Here is a 27,957-nt window from a genome sequence, read left to right on the forward strand (position 1 = left end):
CTTGTCTGTTATCAGATTCTACTCAGGGAATTCAGATGGACACGTGGAGACTCACCGTACTCTGAGAAAATAAGCAGAGAGCACCCAGTACAGAAGTGCCACACACGCCGAAGCGAGCAGTTAGGTCTCCATCCCCTGTGCTCTGCAGATGCGGCATCTGAGCAGCCTGCGACACTCAGGGATGCAAATGCATTCTCTCTGAACACGGAGCCCTGTACCCCTGACACTAATGCAACCTTCTACCCTTGCTCCTGGGTGACCATGAGTTCCCTGAAGTCCTTCTAGCACTTTCTGTGCACTGCAGTCTGTGCACACAGCATCCTGTGTTATGCCCTGTGGGTCTCTTAGTCTGCGTCCCACACATTACTGTGAATTACTCCACAACATACCCTTGGGAGGTTCTATGGTCCTTTCTTGGGTCCCCGAGAAGGGCAAAGGGGCCTCCACCTGCAGGGGCACTCAGTGGGTTCAAATGCTTGCTTCTCCTGTAGCCACATTAGCCGTGTTGAAGTGTAGTCAGGGGATGTTCACATGGATATTAGCTCAGAGACTGAGGGATAGTTTTATGAGGACTTGGAGCTGTGGCAGATAATTGGAAAAGCCAACAAGGCAGTCCTTTTTTTTTTCTTATCACCATGTGAACAAAGGCAATTTTATTCAAGTTGAAAAGAAAAACTGTGGGGCAGGCCAGCTGTAAAACACCCAGCTGTTGTCCAGAGAAAGAAAATGGATGAGAGACAGGAAAGCATCATGCCATTTAAGCTGTCATGGAGTCTAGACACATGGCTGACAAGTAACCCTGTGTTGAGGACAGCGACTTTAGTGAAAGGAAGCCCAAAGTAATAAGGAAAGCGTGCTTAGAAAAGAGAAAGAAATAAAAACAAAACAAAAAACAAAAAACAAAAACAAAAACAAAACCCACTTCTCTGGATAATCCAGAATAGCAGGCTGATTTGTGGCCCTTTACAAGGCTGCTGTCCCAAGTTTCTGTGCTAGTTGGGGTCAGGATTCTGGGAAGAAAAAGTACAGGATCTCCTTAAAGAACTAATTATTCTACCTCTCTTTAGCATGGCTTAAGGTGAGCCCACCTTCGTAGGGGGAGTCCCTTAGCTGTGATCTCTCAAGCGCAGTGGTGGATCAGGACCCTGGGGGCTACTGTCTGCCGTCCCCTCCCAAAGGACTCAGTCCCATGAGGACAGCCCTGAGCTGCTGCCCTGCTTTGCCCAGGCACATGGAGGCCCAGCAGGGCCCATCCAATGTTGAAAGGATTCGAAGAAAGGAGAACGGTGAGCTCCTACTTGTGAGGTCTGTGATGTAAGTTTTGGAGGCCAGGACACTTCCTAAGCTAGACTCAGGGCTGCTTGGGAGCGTAGAAGCCCATCCTCTCCTTACCAACCTCCTAGACAGGCCCTGATGATTGGTAGGTCACAGTTTGGAAAGATTGAGCAGCTGGGGTGAGCCTGCAGTCCTGGGTTGGGTGATCAGGAGACACTGGAGCTACAGTAGCCGTCAGGGCAGCTGGTCAGGACTCGTGTGTGTGTGTGTGTGTGTGTGTGTGTGTGTGTGTGTGTGTGTGAGAGAGAGAGAGAGAGAGAGAGAGAGAGAGAGAGAGAGAGAGAGAGAGAGAGAGAGAGAGGGAGAGAGAGCCTCCCAGACCCAGCTGCATGCCAGGTCAGCCAGACCCACCTGTTACCTGGGTGAGTCACCTGTAGCCTCAGCTGTGAAATGGACGGTCTGGGCTAGCAAAATCACATCACGCCTGCAGAGGTCTGTCTGGACCAGCCAGTCTCCCCTTCAAATGCTCTGCTCCTACTTCAGCCTAGTGGGGGAAGCACTTCAGCCTCCAGCTCCTCAGTTTCCCCACGGCACCCTGCTCACGTTGTTATGGCTTTTGGTTGGTTGGTTTAGTGTGTGTTGGAGGCGAGGGGTCCACTGGTGGATGTGTCTGTCCGTGTGAGTGTAGGCTGGTGTGTGTCGTGCACGGGTGATTTGTATGCATGCACATGTCTGTAGAGACTGGAAACAGCCTCAGCTGTCTTCCTCAGTTTCTCCCTTGTTTTTTTCCACTTGCTTTTGTATCTCAAGACAAGGTCTCTTCCTGGGACCTGGAGACACCAATTTGGTGATGCTGGCTGGTCAGCAGCCTCCAGGAATTTCCTGACTCTGCTGCCCCAGCTCTCAGATTTTTTCTTTTTAAATGTATGTGTTGGGATTGAACACAAGTTCCATCTTTGTGTCTCAAGGACTTTAATAATTCTGCACTACCTCTCCAGCTCCTGCTCAGGTTATGAGGTGACACTGTGCCCAGTCTAATACCCTGGATCTGGAGTTACCACACCTATGATGGGGCCCAGTGCCATTCAGCCAGCCACCAGTAACAGCCCTTTGAGGGCCAAATCCTGATGGCCCCGGGATAGGATTGGAGGGCGAGGACCCTAAACATCAGCAGCAGGGAGGATGGGCATACACTTCCCATTTCCCATCTGACGGAAGAGTGGGCCCACTTCACTCCGTGAGGCCCTGAGGTGGGGCTTAGAGGATGGGTGGAGCTGTGGACTTCCTGCCATCCTGAGGGCTACACCACGGTTCCCAGGACACACAAGAGTACCCTGTGATGTGGGCACATGCCCAGCAGAGATGGCTTTCTTCTCTCTCCATCAAACTTCCTCTGGAGGTGAGTTACGAAGGGCCACATGAGCTATGCTGCCCTTCCTGCATCTCCTCTCTTCAGCGCAGTGACGGCTATCACCATTACCATTACTTCTGGTAGGAGTCGGGATAAGACATTGGAACTGCGTCCTCCCTGAGGCATCCAGGTTGGGACAAGAGCCTGGGGCCGACCTTGGTGCACGGGGAGCCAAGCTGACACCCTCCCCACTCTGGACCATTCCACTGTGCTGTGCGTTGGGGGTGAGGTGCGCGGTGGTTGCGCCCGGCGCCGCCCCCGCCACCGCCACCCGCGCCAAGCGCTCCCGCAGGATGGCGCGGGCCAAGCTGCCGCGCTCGCCCTCCGAGGGCAAGGCGGGTCCGGGGGACACCCCAGCCGGTGCTGCAGCCCCTGAGGAGCCGCACGGTCTCAGCCCGCTACTGCCGGCCCGCGGCGGGGGCTCCGTGGGCAGCGACGTGGGCCAGAGGTAGGGACACTTGCGGAGACCAGGACCCCGCGGCTGCGCGGGAGGGGCTTCGCATCGTTCGCATTTTGTTTAGCACGGGCTCTGCTCCCCCTCCCCACCCCCACCCCCATCCCCCGCCTTGCGTTGCCTGTAACCCGGGAGAGGGCGTCCTGGTGTCCCACCACCCCTTGCCTGGCTTGGGGAGACTTAGACCCTGGGCCCCTTGCTTCGAGGCTGAACCCAGGGCCTTGCAAATAGGACCTGGGCTCTGAGCCTGGTGGCCCTGGACCACAGTGCTCCAGGAAGCCCCACTCGAGTGGGTTGAGGAGGGACACTAAGGAGAGGTAAGCACTTCAGGAGTGAGCAGCTGAGGCCCAGGCAGGCAAACTGGCCGGGATACAGTAAAGATATGGGCACTGCTGAGTACCAGCATGGTGGGCAACCAGGATGCAGGAGGCCTTTGCAGAAGGGAGCCCACCCTTTTCATCTTCCTGCAAGCTCCAGGCAGGATGTGGTACCCCATTTCATGGATGAGAGCACTGAGGTCTCTGCAGCAGTGAATCCCTAGCCATCACCTGCTTGTGCCAAGAATCCTGCTGGCTGCTGCGGAGGGGGGAAATGAATCAGACCTGGCCTGGTGTGGGCACATCGTGAGCTCGAAGCCTGTTCTGCTAGTGATTGGGACAGGACTGAGTGGGGCCGGGCCAGTCAACTTCCTGAGCACTGGCTTTTAAGGATGAACAAGAACTAGCAGGGCTTTCTGGGCAGAGGGGTGGGGAAAGCCCTGGGTGGGGTGCCTGTGCTTGGTCAAGCCTGACGGTCTGGCTGTGGCTTAGCCCAACAGATGGCTGCCCTGCGGTGATCCCAGCACCTCCTTCTTCCTTTGCCTTCCTATCTGCACCCGTTTCTTGGTTCTCACACAGGAAGGCGGCTGCTACCCTGTTCCCATTTGCCAGAAATGGCTCTTGAGGGGCCTCCCATGTCTGACGGACAGCTCAGGCCGGAGGATGGTTAGTGCTGCTCAGGGGCCTGGGGATGGACCCTTCTTGGCCTCTCCCTCCTCTTAATGGATATGGTGGGCCAGTGATCCGGAAGCTCCCTCCCCAGCCAGTCTGGCCCCATGAGAGATGGGCTGTAGGCCCAGCAGTTTCACCCGGGCTTCCTCTGAGCCCAGAGTACAATACAGTTGTGGCCACCTCTTCCAGGAAGCCCTCCCTCACTTGCACCTCTGCATGTGGTTGCCCTTGATCCTGTAAGCTAGAGGCTGTGCTGCTGGCCCTTTAACAAGGAGAGCCTCTCTCCCCTACATGCAGGGCCCTTGCCAACCTCCTTCTGCAGAGCAGAGAGAAGGGAGCTGCCTACCCAACTGGTCCCAGGCAGCACCTGGGCCTGCAGCTGGCATCTCAGCTGCCGTGATGAGCTGGGAGCCCAGGCAGGCCCCGGTGGGAGGCAAGGCAGACTGACTCATTAGGAATCAGATTTGGTGACGTTTCCAGGCAAGAGCATGGCCTGTGACTTGCCTTTGCCCCTCTTCTGTGTCTGGACTGCTGTCCAGAAAAGGCAGAGCCCGTGGCCTCTCCACCGCTAGGAAGGCAGCAAGGTAGAAAAGTATCTTCATAGCCCCGTGCATGTTCACACTAGTTGTGTGACTCTGCCCATAGAGTTCCTGAAACACTGTACTTTCTCACAACTACAACAGGCTTGGGCCCTCACCCTACCCAACCTGAACCCTCTTTCTCCATCTCCCAGCAAGGCTTAGAATGGTTGAGAAATATGAGCTGGGGAGAGGGGATTCTATTTCAAAGTTTGGGAACCTAGAAAGGGCTGGGCTATTAGCGAACCTCTCAGTGTGTCAGGGGCGAGGGCCCCTTCCCGCTCCTGGGTCCACTTGTCTTGGGCCCCGGGAGGTCCTTCCGCCTCTTCTCTCCGTGGACTCCCCTCTGCCCGTCTGCTTCCTTAGGGACTGGCTGAGCCCGTGAGGGGTGTGTGCTCAAGAAGACAGAGCTGGAAGGTGGGGCCAAGCCTCTGCACAGGCAGGTCAGAGGCCACACCTGCGCTGTGCCCAGGGGGTCAGGACAGGAGGACAACTGAGGGACAGAAGGCAGAAATGGGCCTAGAAGTCCCTACTGGCATATACTGGGAATCCGTGGAGGCTCCAAATGACACCAGTGTATTTCATAGTCAGTAATAGGACCAAGAGAGTAGATGCCCTGGGGTGCTGTGGTAGCTGTGTTATGGGTAGAAAGCTGCAAAAAGACCTAGGAGGTAGGTCTGACCCCGAGAACAGAATTTTGGCAGCCTGGGCCAGTAGAGTCTCTATATCCCAGGAAGAGGGAGGGGTTTGACGTTCCCACAGACATTGTCACGGGGAGTTTCGTGACCAGGAATCATCTATCCTTTGACATCTCTGGGGTCTTAATGTAAAGGTGCAGAGGTGGGGTGAGCCGAGAGTGCCGGAGTGGAGTTGGAGCACGGCCTGATGGATGTGCGGAGGCCCGACTTGGTCTAGGCCCCCTCTCCATCCCTCACAAGGCTCCAGAGAATAGCCACTCACATTTGCTGTGTCCTCCCTCACAGGGCCTCTCCACGGGGGCCACCCCTTTGAGCCTGGTGTAGTGTAGCTCTCAGTCTACTGGGGACAGAGCCCAGGAGTAGAGGCTGGGGCAAGGGTGCCAGGAATCCCCCCCGCTGTGGCACCCTGCCTGCTTCTGACCTGGCCAGTCTAGGGTCAGACGTTAGGCTTACTTCCGAGCTGAGCCCCCTCCACCACTGCATACCCAGCATAGCTGTCCCAAATCCAGGTGTCCTGAGGATTAAGACCCCCAGCCCCTGGCTTTGTAACCAACCCTTAGGACTGTCTGTGTCTTCAACCTTCCTACAGCCAACATGTATCTGCCTGAGCCTGTCCTCCAAGACCCCATCCTAACACCTCCTGACATCCTCTACTTCCTTACCACTCTCCACCTCAGTGGGGCCATGGCTTCACACTCTGTGCTACCAAGTCTCTCAGCAGCCAGCCAGACTCCCTGTCCACACTCCCATTCCCAGGATTTGTCCCTGACCATCATATGCCAGTGACCCCCCAAAGGCCAGGGCCTTCACAGGGCAGTGACTTGGGCTCATACATTGCCTTGATGTTCTCCCAAGAAGTCTCCAGCCTGTCGGTCCAGTTGCAGGGAACAGAATCTTTCTGCTGCCCCAGCTGCATTCACCCAAGCATTCTTGGGCTCAGGAGATGACCCCTTGGCTCTTCCTTGCCGGGACTTTCTTGTCCTCCATGTCTAGAACCTCATCTAGACCTCAGGGGAGGTCCTGGATCCTCCCCTGACCACCAAGTGGCTCCTCTGAACAGCTTCCATACAGCACCCCTCACCCTTCCGAGGATCCCTGGCACCTCACTCCCTACTCTGCCATGTGGACACACCCAGGGACCACGAGGGGCTACATACTGGAATATGAAGCGGGATCCTGGCCTCATAGAGGTCCCGACACGGGTTGTATAGGTCTGCAGTGAACTTTGCTGAATCCTTGTTTCCTTGTGTGCAGTGAACACTCAACACAGACTGGTACTGCAGAGTGCCTGATGCTGGGCCCCTTTTCCATGGCAGGGTGGTCTAGGGAAACTCAAGGTCAGGCTGTCTGGAATTGGCCATGCCACACCTCAGTCACCCAGGAATTATTAGCTCCAAGTAGGAAACCAAGGGACAGGCCATCCAAGATTTACTGGCCTAAATGTGACCCTGGACAGGAACTACTCAGCTGGCTTTGGCTTCCTCAGTTACGGCATCACTGTAAGGGTCACTGCTGGACACAGGGTCACAAAGATGCCTGAGGTAGGCTAAACACTGAATGGGAGAGAGGCAGATCCTTGTCTCTTGGCTAAAGGCAGGGTCCTGTCCTCCCTGTGGCTGTCACTCCCTCTGGCCAGAGGACCTGCATGTGCCAGCACCTGGGTCTCTGCTGCTTTCTCCAATACAGAGGGGTAGGCCTGGCTCCCACCTGTCTTGCATGCTAGGCTGCCTGCCCTGACAATACCTATCATGCCTGTGGCTCCACAGGGCACAGGTATGGGGACTTCAAGGATACCCCTTTACTCTGGGATACTGCCTGGAGCCCTAGCATGGTCCTGGAACCCCTTCCACCCTCTATGTTGATGTGTCCACTCTGTCTCCAGGCTTCATGTGGAAGATTTCAGCCTGGACTCTTCTCTTTCTCAGTAAGTGCTTCATGGGAGGGGTTGACTGTATCAGGGACAGATGCGTTCTCATGCCCTGAGAACCAGGCTCAGAAAGGGCCACTTTCGTTCAGTACCATGAGCCAACAGGCAGGCAGGAACATGACAGTGTTGGCCAGCACTTCCCCGGACCAGCATGTGTTTCGCGTCCTGGGGGGGAGGGGGGGCACTGGGGCTGAAGACAAGGAGATTAAGGAGATTAATGGTTCCCTTGGGAAGAATCTGTGGACAAAAAATGGGTTCCACAGGGGTGGATGTCTGGTTTTAGTTATTTTTCTATTGCTGTGATAAAAAAAGCACAACCATGGCAACTTACAGGAGAAAGAGCTGACTGGGGTGGAGGCCATGCCATCCTGGTGGGGAACATGGGAACAGGCAGGCAGGCATGGCGCTGGAGCAGTAGGCGAGAGCTTCTATCTTACCCATAAGCAGGAAGCAGAGAGCAAACTGGGAATGCCATGGCTTTTGACACCTCAAAGCCTGCCCCGCCCCGTGACACACCTCCTTCAACAGTTTCCACAAGGCCACACCTTCTGATCCTTCCCAAACTGTTGGTGACTGGGACGAAAAGCATTCAAGTATGTGAGCCTAGGCAGAGTTCCTGACGTGTTTCTTCATGGCAGGGGAGTCTAGGGAAACTCAAGGTCAGGTTGTATGGAGCTGACTAGGTACAGCCATTCTCACTGAAAACATCACAGTGCCTGAGGCCAGTGGCCTCCAGACCTTCAGCAGAAGCCCGATGACAGGATGCAGGCCTGCCACCATGCCTGTATGAGGACAGTGACCATCTAAGCCCAGAGCCGGCAGCCTCCGCTCCTCTGCTTCCTGTCACCAAGGGCCAAGGGCTCTGCTGGGTACCTCTCTATCAGAGCTAGGCTGAGTGCCTGGGGCAGCCAGAGCCTCCAAGGAAGCCTGTTACAGCATGCCCCTGGGACCCAGACCTACCACTGTCAGAGTGGCCTCCAAGTGGCCTGTCCATCATTTCCACTGATGAACAGAATTGGTAACCACCATGTGCTTAGTGTTTCCAGCTGCTGGTAATTTGGGGTGCTTCCCTGCTACTGGAGTTCAACCTATTATGACCCCAGAACTGTGGGCTGGGTATCTGGGGCCACAGCCTGTACTTCCATCTCCTTGTCTAGGGCCCTATGGTGCAGTAGAAAACAGTGATGGACAGAGGTGCCCTCCTCGTGCAAGGCTTTCCTCCCCCTCAGGTACCCGAGGAGCTGGGCCGCGGACCTGCTAACAGTAGGGAGCAAGGACCTTTCTGTGGTTGCCCGTGTCGTAGGCTCCTCAGAGAGCCCCCGGGCCAAAGAAAGCTGCCTTGCCAGGAGAGTTAGCCTGGGAAGCCAGTTTCCCCGGTAGAGCTTGAAGACCCTTACCTGACTGCCTGCCCCCAGGCTGCATGGAGCTGAGGCCTGGAGCATTGTAAGGGGCCTGTCTGCAGAGCTGTGAGCTCCAAGCAGGCCTGGGGCTGTAGGAGCGTGGGTCTCTTCCCACTTGACCGTCTCTCAGGAGTTGCAGTGAGGAGCAGGTTAGAATTGCCCCTGGCAGCCTGTTCTCTGGCCCTTCCTACCCAGTCACCCAAGCAGCCAGTACCATAGTTGTGCCCTCTAGCTCCTCACCAAAGAGAGTCCTGTATCTTACTCTGATTCAAACTGGTAGTTGGGCCTGTGCAAAGTCTGTGGGCGTGGCTGGTGTGTGGGCGTGGCTGGTGTGTGGGTGTGGCTGGTGTGTGAGCGTGGCTGGTGTGTGGGCGTGGCTGGTTGTGTGTGTAGCCAGTCTGTGAGTTTGCAGTGTGATAGATACAGTGAATGATCTAGGCCTGAGATGGTTTTCTGGTTGCCCTGACTTTGATCCCATGAGGTGCTGCTGGTCCTGGACCCCATACCCATCCTCCCTCTGAGCTCATTCCCAAGGGACACAGTGGGACACATCTTACCTTCAGCCCTGATAAAGCACTTGACTCTGTCAGGTACTCTGGGATTCTGGGGCTGGGAGGGTGGGGGTAGGCGTCATTGTTCCCGGTGGAGAAGCTAAAAGCAGGCAGCAGGTAGAGCCTGCATCTCTCCAGCTTTCCGGTGGGCACCGGCTCTCCGTCCTTACACTCGGGTACTCCCAGGAGCCTTTTGTGTCCCACTGTGTCCCTTGGGAATGAGCTCACAGGGAGGATGGGTATGGGGTCCAGGACCAGCAGCCCAGCCCATGGGGTGAAAGTCAGGGCAACCAGAAAGCCATCTCAGGCCTAGATCCTATAGGTCCAACGGATCCTGTGAGCAGAGGCTCTGCTAGGTGCAGGCATGAGCTCCCTTTGCTCCCATGGGGCTGTGCGCTGTGTCTTCATCTTAGAGCAGAGTAAACCTTGTATCTTAAACATCGGTCGGAATAAAATGGATAGTTCTAATCCCTGCTTTGTGTGGTGCTGGAGGAAGTAGGTGGCCACAGGTCATTAAAATTTAAAAGTAAAAAAGAATTCATTGATTTCTCTGGCATTGTAGAGCTCTGACTTCAAGGCAGCCCAGTGGCTCCTCCCGGAAGACACCTTCCGTCGTAGGTGGGCGCTGCCCACAGAACACCTGGGGCCATCCATACAAATGGCTGTGTTCTGCTCCTGGGGGGCATTAGCCATGGTCAGCCTGGTCAGACAGGGTGCCATTAGCCAGGTCAGCATTCCGGAGCTGTACTGGAGAGGCTGCCAGCAGAGGCTGGGTGACTGTCACAGGCTCCTGGCTGAGCTTCACGGGCTGCTGAGTTCTGATCTCAAGAGATTGCTGGGAAGACAACAAGAAGGACAGGAGGCCTCGAGGGCTCAGGACCCTGGCGGGTGAAGCGGCCATGGGCATGGCGGAGAGCTGGGCCCTCAAGACACCTAGGCACCATGGTCAGACGCACAGAAGCAGCAGGGGACAACCAACAGGAGTGTCCCACGAGAATGTCTAGTGAGATGGGGCAGCAGAGTGCAGGGACAGAGTTCTGTCCTTCCCTAGATAGGGTCCCTGTGGTTGGAGCTCTAGCGCAAAGGAAAGCATACAAGTACTTCGCAGTGTGCTGCCCCAGTGTGTCCTGGGACAGCCTCTCTGATGGGAGGGGAGAGGAAGCACTGGTGGGTCAGCCTTAGAAAAGTCTGCCCAAGGGAAGTGTGTTAGTCACAGACTGATGAGATGCGGAGGCGCTTACGCAGCTCAGGTCAGAAGCAGGTCCACGTCTGGAAATAATCATCTCGAAGGCAGAGGTCTGAGGTGTCACAGTCATCCCACGTGGCGGGAACTGGAGCAGACACGAGCCTGACCCTTAAGCTTCCCCTCTGCCTATTAAGCTACCAGGACTGACTCTGGGTCCTCCTCTAGGATCTTATCTACTCCTAACCCTCCACACACCACAGCTGCACACACCACAGCTCCACACACCACAGCTCCACACAGCACAGCTCCGCACACCACAGCTGTATGTAGTTCCTTTCTTCTCCCTGCCTCGTAGGGATTAAACTCTCAGCACATGGCACCTGGAGGACACTTCCTCATGTTATACTGGCACGAGATGGAGAGGACAGTGAACAACCTCCCTGGCCACTGGAGGGGGCACAGCCATGGCAGGGAGAATTTGGTGCCTTGATGTGGCAGATTGTAGAAGACTCCTGTGACCATCCCTGTTTGGGTATGACATGGGAGTACAGCCAAAGATAATGGGACACCACAGTGGATCAGAAAGGCTGTGGTCTGTGCCCTGTGGTCTGTGAGATGAGACAGACTGCCATCTTGTTGCCTAGCAAAGGTCTTGGCCACCTGAGGAGAGCCCTGTGGGGCTGAGAAGGCAGGGGGTGGGGACACCCTCCCTTTGATATTAAGGAGATGGGTGGACAGGACAAGGATTCGTGAGCTCCTTGGGTGCTTTAAGTCCCTCAGGCCCCTGATGGTGACCTCCCTGTCCCCACCCCCATCCAGCCTGTCCACCTAGCCTCAGGCACCTTCGGGGGGGGGGGCACAGCTGACTCTTCAGAGTCACTCACTTACAATGTCCTCCTAGCACTCTACAACAAAATAGACTGCACTGCCGTATAGTGGGGCACAGCTTTACACTGATATAGCATGGCGCACCAGGGCACTGTGGGGACACGGTGGGGTGCAGAGGTGTGTTGTGGCACAGTGGGCGTGCTGGACAGTGGGGCGTGAAGCTTGCTGGTGTACAGGGTAATTTGTGGGGCATGTGAGGACATGTGCTGGGATAGAAGGGACAGTGAGGCGCTCAGTAAAGTGGGGCTCAGAAGTATAGTGGGATATGCTGGGGTACACCAGCCATTAGCACTGGGCAGGCCCCTACTTGCCTATGGGAAGATTAGCTTGCTGTGAGGTCCAGGGTGGATCCAGTCATGGCCCTGCACCAATGGCACCTTGTCCCAAGCAAGATGACCAGGCCTTTGAACCCTTAGGGAATTCTGTGACCAGCAAACCACTGTGACCCAGGCCCCTCCCCAGCCCAGGTTTAGGACATTAGGACTGCTGAGTACATTGGAGTCTACACTCAGCAGGCTTTAGAGTATGCTGACTGGTGTTTTAAAAATATTTTACTACACTTTTTTCTTGGTATGTGCTTGTTGGGACAGGCATGTACCATACCATGCATGTGAAGATTGGTGGATAACGTGGAGGAGTCAGCTCTCTCTTTCCACCATTTTGGGACTGGGGGGGGGGTCAAACTCAGGTCTCTGATAGAGACTAGTTAAAACACTCTGGGGGCTGTTGGAATAGTCAGTCCTAGCTAGGCACTGACATTAAACTCTTCAACTTGACAGAACCAGTACCTGATCAGGGAAGTGATGTTCAGAATCTCCCTGCCCTGGGCTTGGTGCCCCCTTCCCCAGGAGACAGTAACAGTGAGTGGGAAATGGTAGAAACAGATCAGCTGTGATTGGCAGCAACTTCTCCATGCACAGTGCTTCCAGGCAGCAAGGACACACTGTCCCTCTACCCTTCTGAGTTGTGACCCTACACTGTCCTATCCTAGGGACATTGCAGCCTGTTGGGGAGGATGTGCTGGTCGGAGCCATGTGTCCAGGGAGCCCTGTGTCACTCAAGGGTAGCTGATTGCCCCAGTTCACAGGGGGCAATGCTGCAAGCTGGCCACACTTGCTACAGGAGTCCAGGCTCCAAACTCAGACTCCTCCCATTCTTCTGTCAGCACTGATGTTTCGTCTCCTACTTCAGAATGTTTCTGAAGCTGCAGGAGGGCAGGACCACGTCTGAGGCTGGGGGATTGAGGATAGAGGCTTATCTTCCCTTAGCCACAGTTATTCTCAGTGAACATGTGAGTGTCCTTGGGTGTGGCACTGGGGCATCAGTGAATAGCTCACTCACTGTGTACACTAGGCGAGGTTAGGACCTCAGAGTGTGGCTGCGCCTCGGGGGCTGGCCTGTGTGTGGTGCCGTGGGAGGTGGAGGGTGGAGCGCAGAGGACTGATGGCCAGGTCCACAGTCCGGCTGAGGGGCAGCTTATGGATGGCTGCTTCCTGCTGGCCCTTCTGACCATCCTCCAGATTATAACGATCACAGGCCTCTAGACTATAACGATCACACAAACCCCCAAGGCCACCAGACGTAATGACTCTGAGCTCCTGCTTAGGAGCTTTTACATTTACTAAGAAGATTTGAGCACCCAACGCCCAGAACACTGGGTGCTGTAGCCCTGATCTCCTCGGGGCCTGGAAGGCTCTGGATGCTCAGCAGATGGTACACCAGTGGCTGCAGGTGTACTCAGGGGAGGCTTTGGGAGGACCAATGGCTGCTCTAAACACAGTTGATGGTCAAAGTAGGGACGTTGTCCCTCCCAAGTTCCTCTCTGCTTATGTGGTTTGAAAGAACTCAGTTGGGCTTGGGGCTCTGGTCCTGGCTTGAGGCTCCAGCTCCTGCCTTGGGCCCCGCCTTGGGCCCCAGCTCCCCCTAACCCCAAGCCTCAGCTTCCTGTCCTCCCTCAGGGTCCAGGTGGAGTTCTACGTCAATGAGAACACCTTCAAAGAGCGGCTCAAGCTGTTTTTCATCAAAAACCAAAGATCCAGTGAGTCAGGGGCCTGGAGTGCTCTGGGTGGTGGGAGATGGACTGGGAGTCCAAGATGTCCCACCTATATGCGCAGAGGGAAAAGGTCACCCAAGGAAGCCCAACGTGTGGAGACATGGCCACCATGCCGGACCCTGAGCTGAACTGGGCTAGGCTGCCCACAGGAGGCAGCTGAGTCACCTCCCCTCTGTCACTCCAGCCCCCTCTCCCTAGGGATCCCCACCCCCATACTTCCCCTCCTCCTTCCCAACTTTAAGCTTGGCCACTCTGGACCCACCTGGGATGCAAGAAGGGGCTTGGAGGTAAGGCTAAGTCTCCAAGCCCCCTAAACCGAATCCCATGAGTGAAGTGGCCTCAGGGATCCCCTGTACCCCAAGCGCCTGCACCCTCTGCACCCCAAGCTCCTGCACTGTAAGCCTTGGTGCCTTATCTATACGGTGGTCATGTAGGTCTGGCGGGGGTAGATTGGTGCAGAGCCATCGGTCCTCTGCATCTGGAATGCAGGTGAGACATGGAGGCCTATGCGGCCCACTCAGGAGGGCGTGGTTGAGAGGGGCCGAGGGGCAGGCCTGCTCCTTGATGCTCCTGCCCTGATGTTCCCCTCCCAACAGGCCTGAGGATCCGGCTCTTCAACTTCTCCCTCAAGCTTCTCACCTGCCTGCTGTATATTGTCCGTGTTCTGCTCGACAACCCAGACCAGGGCATCGGATGGTGGGTGACCTGTGGTGCTGGCTCTGGGCTCCATTGAGTTCCACCTGCATTACAGTGTGTGGGAGTGTACAGTGTGTGGGAGTGGCATCTGTGTGGGAGAGTTGTGACCAACACCTCACCAGACTCCCAAGAAACCCTGTCATCAGAGACTTGTAGATCTTTCCTTCTCCCAGTGTGACCCTGCCCCAAAGTCATGCCTGGGGCCACTCAGTCATGCCCAGGATGGTACCTGGGTTCGTGTGAAGACAGGGCCCCCAGGGTAGGGCTGGGCATGCAGCCACAGTGTCTTTCAACCTCCTTGAGGAAGAGGTGTCAGCCAGCTAGTGTCTGTATGGCCCGCTGATGAGGCTGGCAAGCCTTCCCCCACTGCCCTGCCTGCTGGGAGATGCTATGCTATTCCCAGCCCAGATCCTCTCAGGGTGCCATTGTCTTCTCTGGAAGCTGCTGGCCCCTCTGTGCCTGGGGAAGCCTTGGCATGCTTCTGGCTGATCCAGACTGCCCTCGGCGCCAGGGTTGTCTCGAACTGTGTCCTGTAGGCTTGGAAGCTGGGTCCTGGGCCTCCTGCATGTTCATCTCTCAAGACTCCTACTCTGTTCCTTCTGTTTTCTCCATTCTGTTCTGAGGTGACAGTCCTCCCCAATCTGAGTTCCGCATCCCTCTTCTCCAGGTCTCCCTCATCCCTCTGGGGATGCTGTGCCCAGCCCTTCCCTTTGCTGGTTGCTTCCACGAGTCCTGTTTCTTTTGACCTCCACTGGCCTCTGGTTTGCACACCAGCAGATTTGACAAGTGGGCTCAGATGCTAAAGGTCTCCTCAGCCAGAGCCTGGGATTCGAGTGCCTGACTCGCCCAGGTCCCATGAATCTCCAGGCAGGAGGCCAGACCCTGGAGCCTATGTGCAAAGTCTTCCTGGATTCCTTTTTTTTTTATTTGTTGTCCATTTTCAGGAAAACTAGGGTTCCCAGACCAGAAACCCTCACATGCTCTTGAGAACAAACCTTTCATCACTGTCCCGGTCAGAGGAGGGAAGAGCCTCTATAGTTGTTTGAAGAGAAATAGAGGTTATAACTGACTCAGAACACTTTCTGGGCCTGTTTCGCCTTTTCCAAGTCCCAAAGGCTCAGGGCTTCTGCTCCCGCCTCCCTAGAGGACCCAAGTCTGTCACATTCATCGCTGTTACTAGCAGGGATAGTAGGGGATAGGCAGGTGATGGATATTTAGGTGGTGGGCGGTGAGTGAATGACCAAGAATACGCAGCTGGATGATAGGTGGTTGGACGGGCAGTTGGATAGCTGGGAGACAGGATGCCGAGTAGGTATCGGATGAGAGGATGCATTAGTCGATGGATACATGAATTACAGCTCAGAGGATGATGGGGAGATGGATGCATGGACCATAGATGAGGTGAAGGATGAATAGGGGAGTGGTTGATGATGAAAGACGAGTACGGATGGTGGAGAGGAGAGAAAGGGTCGGTGGATGGCTCAGAGATTTCTGTGGGTGCTGAGTCTAAAGTAGCCCCCTAGGAGAGGAGTGGCAGGACCCGCCTGCCCCCGTCTGGGTGCTGTGAGCAGCAAGGCCCCTGTGGCAACCAAGCTCGGTGCTGGGTCTGGCCTGGAGCAGAACTAACATGTCGGTCGGTCGTGTCCCGCCTCTTCTCATCAGCTGGTTCCAAGATGCTTGGATATGCTTATCTTCAAGTGGTTTGGGGATGAGCGGCATTAATGCTTCTCCGTAGGGATAGGAACGTTCTTTGGGACTCTCAGGAGCTATCCGGACTTGTTCACAGGGACACCTGTGGTTGTGCGGTGGGGGAGGGGCCTTGCTGGAGCTTGTAGTCCTCACCTTCTCCAGAGCAGCCCCTCCCCCCACTGCAGGGCCCAGATCTCCAGACGGGGTGTGTTCCGGATGCCTCTTGGTTAGAGAGCTTCTCCACATGGTCACTGCAGGCCAGGGAGGCTCCTTAAGCGTTGGAGCACCCGTTCCAGTTGAGGCTATGGTGGGCCCTGCATGACCACTCCCCCTGAGCCCAGGGAAGTCTGTGGCTGGTCCAGTGCTTTTGTCTCTTCACAGCTGGGGCTGCACGAAGTATAACTACACTTTCAATGGCTCATCCTCTGAGTTCCACTGGTGAGTTTGCTCCTGGCTCCCGTCTGTCAGGCCGCGCTGGGCCAAGGTGAGAGTTCAGCTGTCCAGCTCCAGTGCAGCCGAGGCCCAGCCTCAATCTGAGGCCCATTCAGCTCCCTGGGGCATGGTCAGCAGCACCCCAGCACACTGGCTGAAGCCAACGCTGCACTGAGTCCCCCTCCAAGGGGAGTGATTTCGAAGTAAGCCTCTGTCAGGCCCTCCACTCACCCTCCGCCTCTAGTCACTGGGCTCTCACTACCTCGGTGACATTCTTCTGAAGCCCGGAGAGGAAGTGCCCTGGCAGCTGTAACCCTGTCCAGGGCTCACTTCCCTTCTTTTCCTAGGGCTCCCATCCTGTGGGTGGAGAGGAAAATGGCTCTGTGGGTGATCCAGGTGAGTCCCAACCCATCCCTTCTCCTCACGCTGAGACTTCCCCTCTGGGCTCAGTAAGGAGAGAGCTCAGCTTAAGAGAACCGAGGTCCCATGTTCAGTGAGCAAGGCTGTGGGCTCACTAAGTAAACAGACGCAGGCCTAGCAGCTCTTACTCTGACTTTCCCAGAGACTTCTGAGGGAATACTACCCCCTTCATCTCTTTCTTGGTTAGAACCTGTCCTTCCTGCTGTCTGCCCTTACCTAACCCTATCCTAACTATCTTAGTGGGGGTCAGTAGCTCAGGTGAGCTTCTGAGGACCTTCCCCAGCTCTGTCCTGGTCCTATGGGTCCCCAGCCTGGAGGGTCTCATAGGACTCATGGACTCCTGTAGTGAGGCTTCACCCCTACCCGGGGCCCAAGGAGCACTGCCAACTAACCCCCCTCACAGCCACCTCCCCCTCCTCAGGTAGCTTTAGTGGTGCTCCTCTGGTTTCCCCACCCCTCCTGCCTCATCGGATGGCCCACAGGGTGCCTCAAAAGGGCAGGGACAGAGTCTGGTGCTCCTCTACCCCTGCCTGCTGAGTCCCTCATAGGTCAGGCCCTGTCCCCAGATCTGCTCCAGGTCTCTTTGCTTTTCTTCACTCAGGTCATTGTGGCCACAATAAGCTTCCTAGAGACCATGCTCCTCATTTACCTCAGCTACAAAGTGAGTCCCTCCCTGGGCCCGCCCTGGCCTGAGTCCCCACTATGTCCTTTCTCCACAGCCCTCCCCACCCCGTGAACCCCTAACTCAAACACTGGCCACTCCCAACCCCTACTTCTCCCTATTTCCAAACTCCTAGCTCCCTTTCCTGACCCTGATTGCCCCGTGGCCCTGCCCCTGCCCCGTGGCCCTTCCCCTGCCCCGTGGCCCTGCCCTTGCCCCTGCCCCTGCCCCTGCCCCTGCCCTGCCCTGCCCCTGCCCCTGCCCCTGCCCTGCCCCTGCCCCTCGCTGGCTCTGAAGTCCCTCTGTCCCCCAGGGCAACATCTGGGAGCAGATCTTCCATGTGTCTTTCGTCTTGGAGATGATCAACACACTGCCCTTCATCATCACGGTGGGTGAGCCCCAGCCCCAAGCTCTGCTCCCCAAACCCCACCTGACCTCTCCCCCACACACCACAGGTCTTCTGGCCACCTCTTCGGAACCTGTTCATCCCCGTGTTTCTCAACTGCTGGCTGGCCAAGCATGCGCTGGAGAACATGATCGTAAGTGAGGGCTAGCCCTTGCTAGCTCTAGGAGGACACTTTTCCCACCTGCTGGCCCCGCGGGGCAGGCAGCGGCCTGGAGACTGCATGCCACAGTGATGCATTCCACTGCAGCCTTGAGCGTCCTCTTTCTGTGGAGACAGCTTCTCCAGGGCTGAGAAGCTGGGACAGGGTGTGTGGGTGTGAGCAAGCCCAACCAGAGCTGGGCTAGCCTCGGCTGCATGTCCAAAGTTACTCATGTTGTAAATGCAAGCTGGGATGAGAGCTGTCTCCTTGGCAGCCTGCCCCCTCCTGGTCAGTCACCTTGACTCAGCCCTGTTCCTGTTGCACAGTACAACTGTTTTGAAGTAAAAGGTTAAGCTGAGGTCAGGGTGACCAGCACAGGGCAAGGTCGCCTGTAACCCTCCCCTGGGATGGAAGGGTGACCAGACCTCTGCTTATCATGCATCAGGGTGTCTGTGGGCTCTGATGGCCGCATTCTCTGCAGAATGACTTCCACCGTGCCATCCTACGCACACAGTCAGCCATGTTCAACCAGGTGCTCATCCTGTTCTGCACCCTGCTGTGCCTGGTCTTCACAGGGTGAGTGCCTAGATAGCTCATGGCCCCATCGGGTGGCCATGGCTAGCACACTCTTCAAGCAGACCTCCAGCCTAGAAGCAGGCCAAGGGGCGTGACAGATGGGATGCAAAGCCGACTGCAGGACTTAAGTCCACACTCTTGTGTCCAGAGCTCAGGGATACAGTGGCCAACATCTGGACTGGAGGGTGTCCTGCTCAGCCGGCTGTGTTCGCAACTCTGAAGGGACCTGGCCCCAGGGCTGAGTGGAGACTGGGACCTTTTGGTTTCATGTCCAGCTGAGAACGGAGTCTAGGAGCAGCCAGGGCCTTTTGGAGGGTCACCTAGAGTGGGGAGCTTCTGGTCACATGGGCAAACCTGCCAGCCTCCCACATCTGCCTGTGGAGTGGCCCAGCTCCACATCTTCAAGAGGCCCAGTCCCCTCCTGTCACGCTTCAGGCAAGATTGAGCTAAGTGGGAATGGCTGCAGGGCCTGGAGGACAGGTTGGCAAGGCTTGGGGCGAGGCTCTGCTGTAGCTTGTGGCAGCCCCGCCCATCACTGCTACAGCCACACCCCTTTTGCTACCTAAGGCTACCCCCTTACCATTACAGCCCCACGATGAGCAGCCTTCCCAAGCTCAGATTTAAACTCAGTGCCAGAGGGCCAAGGTCTGCCTGTGGGTGATGGGCCTCCAGGCCAGTCACCTGTACCCTGATGATCAGGGGTGCATCACTTAGGTGACAGGGTCCCCAGGACTGGTAGAGCATTACCCCTCTAGGAGGAGAGAAGGTGGGAAGGTCCTGCTTCCCTGTCCACAGCAGCCAACTCAGGAAGCCCCACTCCACACTGTAGCCCTATCTCTTTCCATTCACTGCCTCCCGCCAGCCCCTCCCCCACTGCTGCAGCCCCCACTGTTCCTGTTTCTAGGACCTGTGGGATCCAGCACCTGGAGCGGGCAGGTGGCAACTTGAACCTGCTGACCTCCTTCTACTTCTGCATTGTGACTTTCTCAACCGTGGGCTTTGGTGATGTGACGCCCAAGATCTGGCCATCCCAGCTCCTGGTGGTCATCCTGATCTGTGTCACCCTTGTGGTGCTCCCACTGCAGGTGAGTCCTCATGCTTAGCACAGGGACATCAGGAGGCACCCCCTGAGGAGTGACTGGATGGATCCGTGGGGGTTGTGAACACATGTTGGGAGGCCATTCCCAGGAGAGCACTGAGGCCAGAGAAGGTGTCCCCTGGCGTGTGGTGGGTCACTGCACAGGTTCTCGCCTGACCCTGGTGCTCTACACAAGACTAACTGTGGAGCACAGGTTTTTCCTTCCGGGACTCTTGGGTTCAAGTGATCCCCTGTTCCTATGCAGAGACGGACTGTGGGGTGGAAGTCACCCTCTTTCCCAACCGCAGCTCTGGGGCTGACTCTGAGCTCTGCCCTTGGGCTACTTCCATTTCTGGACGGAGCCCTGAGCCCCAAACCCAGAAGTCAGCTCCCCACTTCTTCCAGAAAGAGCTGCCTGCCTCCCCACTGCCCCTCTCCAGAGTGGGCTGCACTGAAAGCCCGTCTGCTGCTCCCATCCCTTTCCCGCCACTGTCTCTCCAGGCATCTCTCCACCTGCTGCCTTCTCTGTGTGCAGAAGCCAGTCCCCAGTCCCAGAGCATTCTGCTCACAGCTGCTGCTCTGTGACCTTGTTCCTGGCCTTGGCCAAGGGCCCTGCCCTTCTCCAGTTGAGGTTTTAGTGAGGTCTAATGCACCGAACTTCCTCTTAACATTTTCTTCTCTTACCTAGAAGGGCCATTCCCTCCTTCAATCACAAATCTGTCTTCTTGCAAAAGTTTAGGGTTCGCTATCACACAGAGGGCAAAGCCCGCCCAGAATGGAGCGTGCATGGAGAGATGGCATGGGCCCGCCTCAGCCCGTGCACACCCTTCACCCTCCACAGTGCTTCCACCCCCGAGGCTCCGCATACAGTAAATACTCGGGAAGGTGTCTCCAGCTCTCTCCTGCTCAAGCTTCTTGGATGCTTGCTAGTTTGCATAATTCACAGGCCAGGCCTCTGGTAGCATCCACTTGTAATCTCAGCCTTTGGGGGTTCAAGACCAACTCCCTATATGAGGATTTTTATGAGAATCGCATTGACATTCATGCCAAGGCTTATTAACCTTTAGAATTTCCTAGCAAGACTCTGACATTCCTGGGGCTTTGCAAAGTTCTAGAGCTTGCTTATAAACCATGCTGGCCTCAAACTCACAGAGATCCTCCTGCCTCTGTGTCAGGAGTGCTCAAATTAAAGGTGTGTGCCACCACACTTCGCCCACAACCCTTCACAAGTGTTGTGGTTTTGTTGTTTTATCCAGGGCACAAAGCTTTCGTTTGTTTGTACGTTGTTTCCCCAGGGTGTGTTGTCTTCTTGTCCGGGTTGACACTGCATTTCTTCTGCGCTCTTCCAGCGCAGTGTGTATCTAGAAGCTGTGCCAGACACGGTTCCGCTTCCGTGGACTGTCCCAGGAATGACGCCCCTCACTCCCTCTCTAGTCCAATCCATGAGCCTCAGAGCCGGCACTCTGACTTTCCTGTGACAACCTGTTGAGTTTGGGTAGACGCCCACCTCTGCTTAAAGACCTTTGCACCCAAGTTTGCTGGAGCCAGAATTTTTTTAAAGATGTATTTATTTATTTATTATATGTAAATACACTATAACTGTCTTCAGATGGCACAGAAGAGGGCATCATATCATATCTCATTACGGATGGTTGTGAACCACCATGTGGTTGTTGGGATTTGAACTTGGGACCTTTGGAAGAGCAGTCAGTCCTCTCAACCACTGAGCCATCTCTCCAGCCACAGAATTTTTTTTAATTAAATACTTTTTATCAATCCAGTGGACTGACAAAAAACAGGGTTTAAAAATTAATGCAAGTGTCTAATATTACCCATCCTTGAATTCCTGAGAGAAGCACAACATAGGACTTTTTACAGCGTTATGCTGAAGTCTGCGGAGGTTTACTGGGTTCTGTTAGTTAGCTTGTGTCTGAGTGGAGCCTGTGTCTTTATCTGTCATCACATCCAAGATGGGTCAGGGCCGCTACGGCTGGAGCGTGCAGGTGTGTCCTGAGACTGATGGGAGACACCTGGACTTAAAGCAGACTCCACAGTTTTGTTGGCCACAGGTCTGTGGCGTGGTTCACGGAGAGCTCTGAAGGCATCGAGTTGGCCCTGCCTCTGCTTCCGGCTTCTGGCCCTTAGCGTCTCTTGGCTTCCAGACGGTTGGTTGTCCCTGCACGTGGCCTTTCCTCTGGTCCTCACCATCTCTTCCTTCTGCCCGACTCTTCTTCTAGCTGCACTTGGTGCCGTGTCAGCTTATCCTGGGTGGGCTTTGATGGTGCAGTGACAGCCAAAATTTGTGGGTCACAGCTCCTGGTGGTCATCCTGATCTTGCATCGGATTATGTTCTTGACATAAAGGCCACATCCTGATCTCTGCTAAGGCCCTGTTGATTTTTCCAGATGAAGTCACATTCCTAGGTTCCAGGAAGTCATCTCTTTTGGTAGCCCCCCCTCACACACTAAAGGTCCTGTCCTCACTGCAGCGCCACCCAAGGCTCATTCTAGCCTTTCATCTCATAGCCTCACCACGTGTTCGTGGTACCCTGACCCAGCGGGAGCTGAGATGTGTCAGGGTCAGTCATCCATGCAAGTCTCAGCCTTCATTGCCTGTCAAACTCTCTTCGGATTCCCCAGTCCCTTCCCCAAGAGAGGATGAGCCGCCCCAGAGTCACTTTGACATGAAGTAGGAATGGAACTCTTGTTTGCCCTCTTGGAGGCTCTGAGATGGGGCCCTGATGCTGAGGCTCACTCTCCTCCACAGGGGTCAGGTGCTTAAGACTCAAACATGTAGGCAGCGATGCTCTGGAGGCCAGGTCAGAAGGAAGTTGTGGTTGGGCTAGGACTTTGGGGGAGTACAGTGCTCACGGCCCATTGTTTGGTAGCTGTTGTGCCTGGTGGCTGGTGCCATGCTGTGGCAGCCTCCTGACCACATGCTCAGCCGTATGCCCTGCTCCATGTGACCCTGTGGCCCTTGCTCCGCCTATAAGCATCCCAGGGATATTGGCCTTAGGAGTCACCATAATCTAAGATGACCTCAGGCCAACAAATCACACACACACACACAGACACACACACACACATGTGCACATGCACACACAAGTGTACACACACATGTGCACACACATGCACACATGCACACACACTCGTGCATGCACGTGCACACAGACACACACATACACATGCACACACATATATGCACACACATGCACACATGTGCACACACACGCACGCGTGTGCACACACACATGCACGTGCACACAAACATACAGACACACACACACATGCACATACACACACACATATGCACACATGCACACACACACACACACACACACTCTTTTTATTACAGATCAGCTCCCATCTGGAGACCCTGAGCAGGCGGTGAGTCTGCTTTAGGACTTCATTAGCTCTGTTACCAGCTTCACCACAGCTGCAGATGCCCCTACACTTTTCCTGTGAGGAGACTGAGGCCTGAGAGAGGCTGGGAGCAGCCCAGGGGGCCCAGCAGCAGTGCCCCACCCTGGATCACCTGCAGGGGGTCCCTGTGTTCCCCAACACCTTCTGGGTACAGGTCCCATGGGAGTGAGATGAAGGTTACATCACCCGTAGAGTGGACACAGCCATCAGGACCACTGCCACATCCCTACAGGTAGACAGAGATGTGTAGCCTGGATGCTCAGGAGTGGAACAGACGGTGGCCATCTGACCTCAGATCTACATGCAGTGTGAGGCCTTGGGCCGAGCCAGGACTGTGCAGCTCACAAGGGCCAGGCAGGTGTGACCCTGGCAGTCCTCACCACAGCTCTGCCCACCTAGCACGAGGAAATCCCGCTGGCGAGACCTGAACACCGATCGGGAACCTGATAACTGATCTGGTCACTGTTGCTAGAGAGGCACCCAATGTGTAACTTCCATGCTAAGGATTTCCTAATCCTGTCAGGAAAGCCGATAGGGGGAGCCAAGACTCTCACGTCTGCCCAGGAGTCCAGGGCGCAGGCTCTGGCATCTGCTATTGGTCATGTAGCTTCTGAAGCTTTATGGCCTGCCCCGCCCTCTGCTCCCCATCGATGCCTGTGCTCATGGCCCCCTTTCTACAGTTTGAAGAACTTGTCTACCTCTGGATGGAGCGTCAGAAGTCAGGGGGCAACTATAGCCGCCACCGAGCGCGGACGGAGAAGCACGTAGTCCTGTGTGTGAGCTCCCTCAAGATCGATCTCCTCATGGATTTCCTGAATGAGTTCTATGCCCACCCCCGGCTCCAGGTAAGGCTGCGGGCACCCCTAGGGGGCCTCAGATTCTTCCAGGCTCCCAGAGCAGTCATCTCCCCTCAATCTCCAACTCCCACTGCAGCGCAGAAATGACTCACGCGTGGGCTAGGCTCCTGAGTGCTCTAGACCCTGGTTATCATGTCCTGTGTGTGTAAGGGGTGTCTGCAGTGGTCCAGTAAGGCCCTGGAACGACACCACCCAGGAAACAGAACAGGCTGGGGTCGGGACAGGGGTCTGCCCAGAGACACTGACATTCAGCCTTGCCAGCAGGACTACTACGTGGTCATTCTGTGTCCCTCTGAAATGGATGTCCAGGTGCGCAGGGTACTGCAGATCCCCCTGTGGTCCCAGCGGGTCATCTACCTCCAGGGCTCTGCCCTCAAGGACCAGGACCTCATGCGAGCCAAGTGAGTGCCGGTCAGAGGCCGGGGCCTGAGGCCGCCCGGAGACCCCAGGTAGAGAGAGGTCGGGTCGTGACAGTTTTAACTGCCTGAGGCAGGCAGGGTCCCATGTGGAGGCAGGACCAGAGTGGGTGAGTGGGACCCTAGGACCTCTCCTCACCTGCTGGTCACTGCTAGACAGCCTGACAAACACTTCCGGCCAAGCTGTGGTCTCTGTTGTGGATTTGCCTATGGCAAGATTTTCCCTCTCCTGCTCTGAGTCTGGGGATTTTCTCTGTCAGATTTTAGGGAGCTTAAAATAGACCAGGGGAGGAAAAAAACGGGCTGCCAAGAGTCAGAGACAAAGACACGAGGCTGAGGGTGGCTCTTGATTTAAAGACGAGTTGACAGAGTGACTTGAGGTGATAAGAGTGTGCTGTTAACATGCAACTAGAAATGTGCCACCGCACCATCTGGGACTCTTCCCCCACAGCCTCTGTGCCACGTTGTCATTCCAGAAGATTCCTGTACCCTTTGTTGTGTGGTACAGGTGATACGGGGCCAAGGACGAGCAGGACAATGGCCGGGTCTCCCATCCCCACAACCCCCAGCCGGGGTTCTCATGGATGCAGCCTCTTTGGGGACCCTGCTCAAGTCTCATGAGGCTATTTCCTGGTGTCCTGCTCTGGGCCGGCTGGCTGCAGAGGGGAAGTGCCAGCAGGTGGGGCAGCACACACGGTGTTTGTGTGGTGTGAGGCTTGGCTGTCCTGCTCGTGAGGCAAGGGTTTCTCAGACTGGTCCTTAGCAGGTCTCTGCTGTTTCTGCAGCCACTCTCCTGGGAACCTGGAAGGATCTGGAACTGACCACCCAGGTCCAGGCTGCTGAGTCGTCAGTCTGACAGAGGAAAGGACAGATTCTGTTCCAGCACAGGGTTAACAGGAGCCTAGGACATGGGCTCCATATGTGGGGCAGTGCCCTGTGTAAGCTCAGCTGCCCTGGGGCCTAGGAAGTTCCCATCAGTAATACAAGTAGACCCGTTCTTTCCGACTCTAAGCCTCTGACAGCTGCGGGCAGAGACTAGAGTGTGCATGGGTGTGGCAGAGTGTGGCAGCTCTCAGGTACCAGGACGCCACAGCTTGGTTCCCACTGGCCGCTTGGTGTCTCCAGGACAGGCTTGGCTCATGAGCAGTGTTGGACTCTGAAGTGGGTGTTCTGGCACCCTGACCTCTTCCAGAATGTGCTGGAAGAGTGTAGGGAGGTCAGCAGGCCTGGGATGCATGGCAGGATCTGATGCTAGTGTGGTGTGCTGGGCCGGGCCTGGCTGTCTCGCAAGGCCCTGGCCCCTGGGTCCTGACCTCCCGGGGAGGCCCCTGGGTCCTTAGCCACACTCAGCAGCCACTGCTCTGCAGGATGGACAACGGAGAGGCCTGCTTTATCCTCAGCAGCAGGAACGAGGTGGACCGCACAGCCGCGGTGAGTCCAGGCCGACTCCCCGACCTGCCTGCGCTGCCTGCCTGCCTGCCCTTAGCAGTCGGTCCTCTAACACCACCCGCGCCTCCCCCCAGGATCACCAGACCATCCTTCGAGCCTGGGCTGTGAAGGACTTTGCCCCCAACTGCCCCCTCTATGTCCAGATCCTCAAGCCCGAAAACAAGTTTCACGTCAAATTTGCTGGTGTGTTTGGGGCCCTGTGGCATCGTGGGTATTCGGCTGCCAGGGTGGGAGAGGAGGGCTTGCCCTTGGGACAGTATTCCCCCTAGCTCTCTGCATCAGAAAATAGGGAACTGCTAGGGAGAAGCAGATAAGCTGGCTTCCACCTGGGGCCAAGGTCTGAGATCAGGAGCCAGAGGTGGCGAGGGAAGCAGGACACTGACAGGGGCCATGATGGGCACCTGGGGGGCAGCCCATCTGAGTAGAGCCGGGCTGATCCCAGAAATTCAGGTGCTCCTCTGGGACTCACTGAGGTGCTGAGCAGGAGTTGGCTATCAGTAAGACATGGGTGCCATGGGGAGGGACCACAGGCAGCAGGGGTGGCGGGCCCTGACCCTGCGGTTCCCACAGACCACGTGGTGTGCGAGGAAGAGTGCAAGTACGCCATGCTGGCCCTGAACTGCATCTGCCCGGCCACCTCCACCCTCATCACCCTGCTGGTGCACACGTCCCGTGGCCAGTGAGTGCCCCGTGCCAGACCGACTACCACGCCCTGGTCATCCCGATCAACCCCACAAGGCAGGGCGGGCTCCCTGGAGGTGGAGGGCATGTAGTGGGCAGAGGTCTGGCACAGGAAGGGATCTAGGGAGATGCAGGGTGCATTTCACCCACTGGGTGAGAGGGGCAGGCCCTTACCCGCTCCTCTCCCAGAGAGGGGCAGGAGTCGCCGGAGCAGTGGCAGCGCATGTACGGGCGGTGTTCGGGCAACGAGGTCTACCACATCCGCATGGGGGACAGCAAATTCTTCCGCGAGTACGAGGGCAAGAGCTTCACCTACGCAGCCTTCCACGCGCACAAGAAGTACGTGGGGCTCGGGGTCGCCTGCTGTTCCCACCACCGCTGGGCTACTCGTCCTCCCCACCCAGGGCCAGGTCAAGATGAGTGGGGGCCCTGGGCAGGAGATCCCAGAGTCTCAGCTAGGGTCAGGACATCCCAGGGCAAGGTTCATGGAAGAACCTGTCTCAAAGCCACTCCCGTTCTAAGGCTGACCTGGGATCCTCAAGTCCCAACACCCGAGGGGAGGGCTCGTCCAAGAAGTCCGGGTGTGGTCCCTGGGAGGAGACTGAGCAGCTCAGGAGGGCAGTGTGGGCGGGGGTGGGGTGGGGGTGGGCTGGGTCCAGGAGTGGCACTGGAGCTCCAGGCCGTGTCTGCTCAGGTATGGGGTGTGCCTCATCGGGCTGAAGCGTGAGGAGAACAAGAGCATCCTGCTGAACCCAGGGCCCCGGCACATCCTGGCCGCCTCGGACACCTGCTTCTACATCAACATCACCAAGGAGGAGAACTCGGCTTTCATCTTCAAGCAGGAGGAGAAGCAGAAGCGGCGGGGTCTTGCCGGACAGGCACTTTACGAAGGGCCCTCCCGGCTCCCAGTGCACAGCATCATCGCCTCTATGGGTGAGCTGGTGAGGCATGCATGTGGAAGATGGGTGGCGTCCGAGGGTGTGCTCCAGACCCCACCTGCCACTGTGCGGGAGACCCCTGAGACCCAGCTCTTTCTGGACAGTGGGAGCCTCTCCGGGCCTCGGGCTTTGCATCTGTGCAATTGTGGTACCCCACCTATCAGAGTTATGGTGAGCATCAGTTACCTGGGTAACTGAGAGCCTGTGAGGTACTGTGGTAACCAGAGGCCTCTGGGGTCTAATTAAGCATCCCTTAACTAGATGAAGGCCCTGGGATCCACTGAGGTAGCAACAGTTTAGCTTCATGGCCCTTCCCTGGAACTGCTGTCTTCCCAAAACGGGTTCGTGAGACTTCCCGAACAGGGTTGGGCCAGTCCTCAGAAGGCACCTGTGGCATGCGCCATTTTCTGCCAGTCCTCCAAGGGAGTGGGGAACGGGAAGGGGTCATTTAGCCTCTCACGTCCCAGACCCACAGGCTCTCCGAGGTGATGACCTTATGTTCAAGCTGTGACCCACAAGACAAGTTGACACTAATAAGCACCTACTGTATACCCAGCCTAAGTGGTCTCTAGAGACCATGTGCTTTGACTCTGGTACACATTCTTCTTATTTTTTTTAAAGATTTATTTTATATATGTGAGTACGCTGTAGCTGTCTTCAGACACACCAGAAGAGGGCATCAGATCC

The 27,957-nt window shown here is 56.2% G+C and overlaps 1 protein-coding gene across 7 annotated transcripts in view; it reads left to right on the forward strand.

Moving 5' to 3' along the window:
• The window catches only part of Kcnt1 (potassium sodium-activated channel subfamily T member 1), a 50,739-nt gene that overhangs the window by 10,000 nt on the left and 12,782 nt on the right, over positions 1–27,957 (forward strand). For 2 of the 7 annotated variants that reach the window (XM_052181066.1, XM_052181067.1), the window contains exons 2-16: positions 13,316–13,395; positions 14,007–14,106; positions 16,575–16,623; positions 17,249–17,308; positions 17,622–17,696; positions 17,764–17,847; positions 18,335–18,429; positions 19,334–19,514; positions 23,610–23,774; positions 24,051–24,187; positions 25,570–25,633; positions 25,726–25,834; positions 26,222–26,330; positions 26,522–26,671; positions 27,027–27,265. In XM_052181066.1, coding sequence (XP_052037026.1) covers positions 13,316–13,395; positions 14,007–14,106; positions 16,575–16,623; positions 17,249–17,308; positions 17,622–17,696; positions 17,764–17,847; positions 18,335–18,429; positions 19,334–19,514; positions 23,610–23,774; positions 24,051–24,187; positions 25,570–25,633; positions 25,726–25,834; positions 26,222–26,330; positions 26,522–26,671; positions 27,027–27,265 — 1,697 coding nt within the window. Of the gene's footprint in view, positions 1–2,979; positions 3,135–7,287; positions 7,330–13,315; positions 13,396–14,006; positions 14,107–16,176; positions 16,234–16,574; positions 16,624–17,248; positions 17,309–17,621; positions 17,697–17,763; positions 17,848–18,334; positions 18,430–19,333; positions 19,515–23,609; positions 23,775–24,050; positions 24,188–25,569; positions 25,634–25,725; positions 25,835–26,221; positions 26,331–26,521; positions 26,672–27,026; positions 27,266–27,957 lie in introns of those variants that run through there. The other 5 variants (XM_052181061.1, XM_052181063.1, XM_052181062.1 and 2 more) reach the window with 5 other exon arrangements.

Source organism: Apodemus sylvaticus, chromosome 5 (genome assembly GCF_947179515.1).
Source record: "Apodemus sylvaticus chromosome 5, mApoSyl1.1, whole genome shotgun sequence".
NCBI classification, from domain to species: domain Eukaryota; kingdom Metazoa; phylum Chordata; class Mammalia; order Rodentia; family Muridae; genus Apodemus; species Apodemus sylvaticus.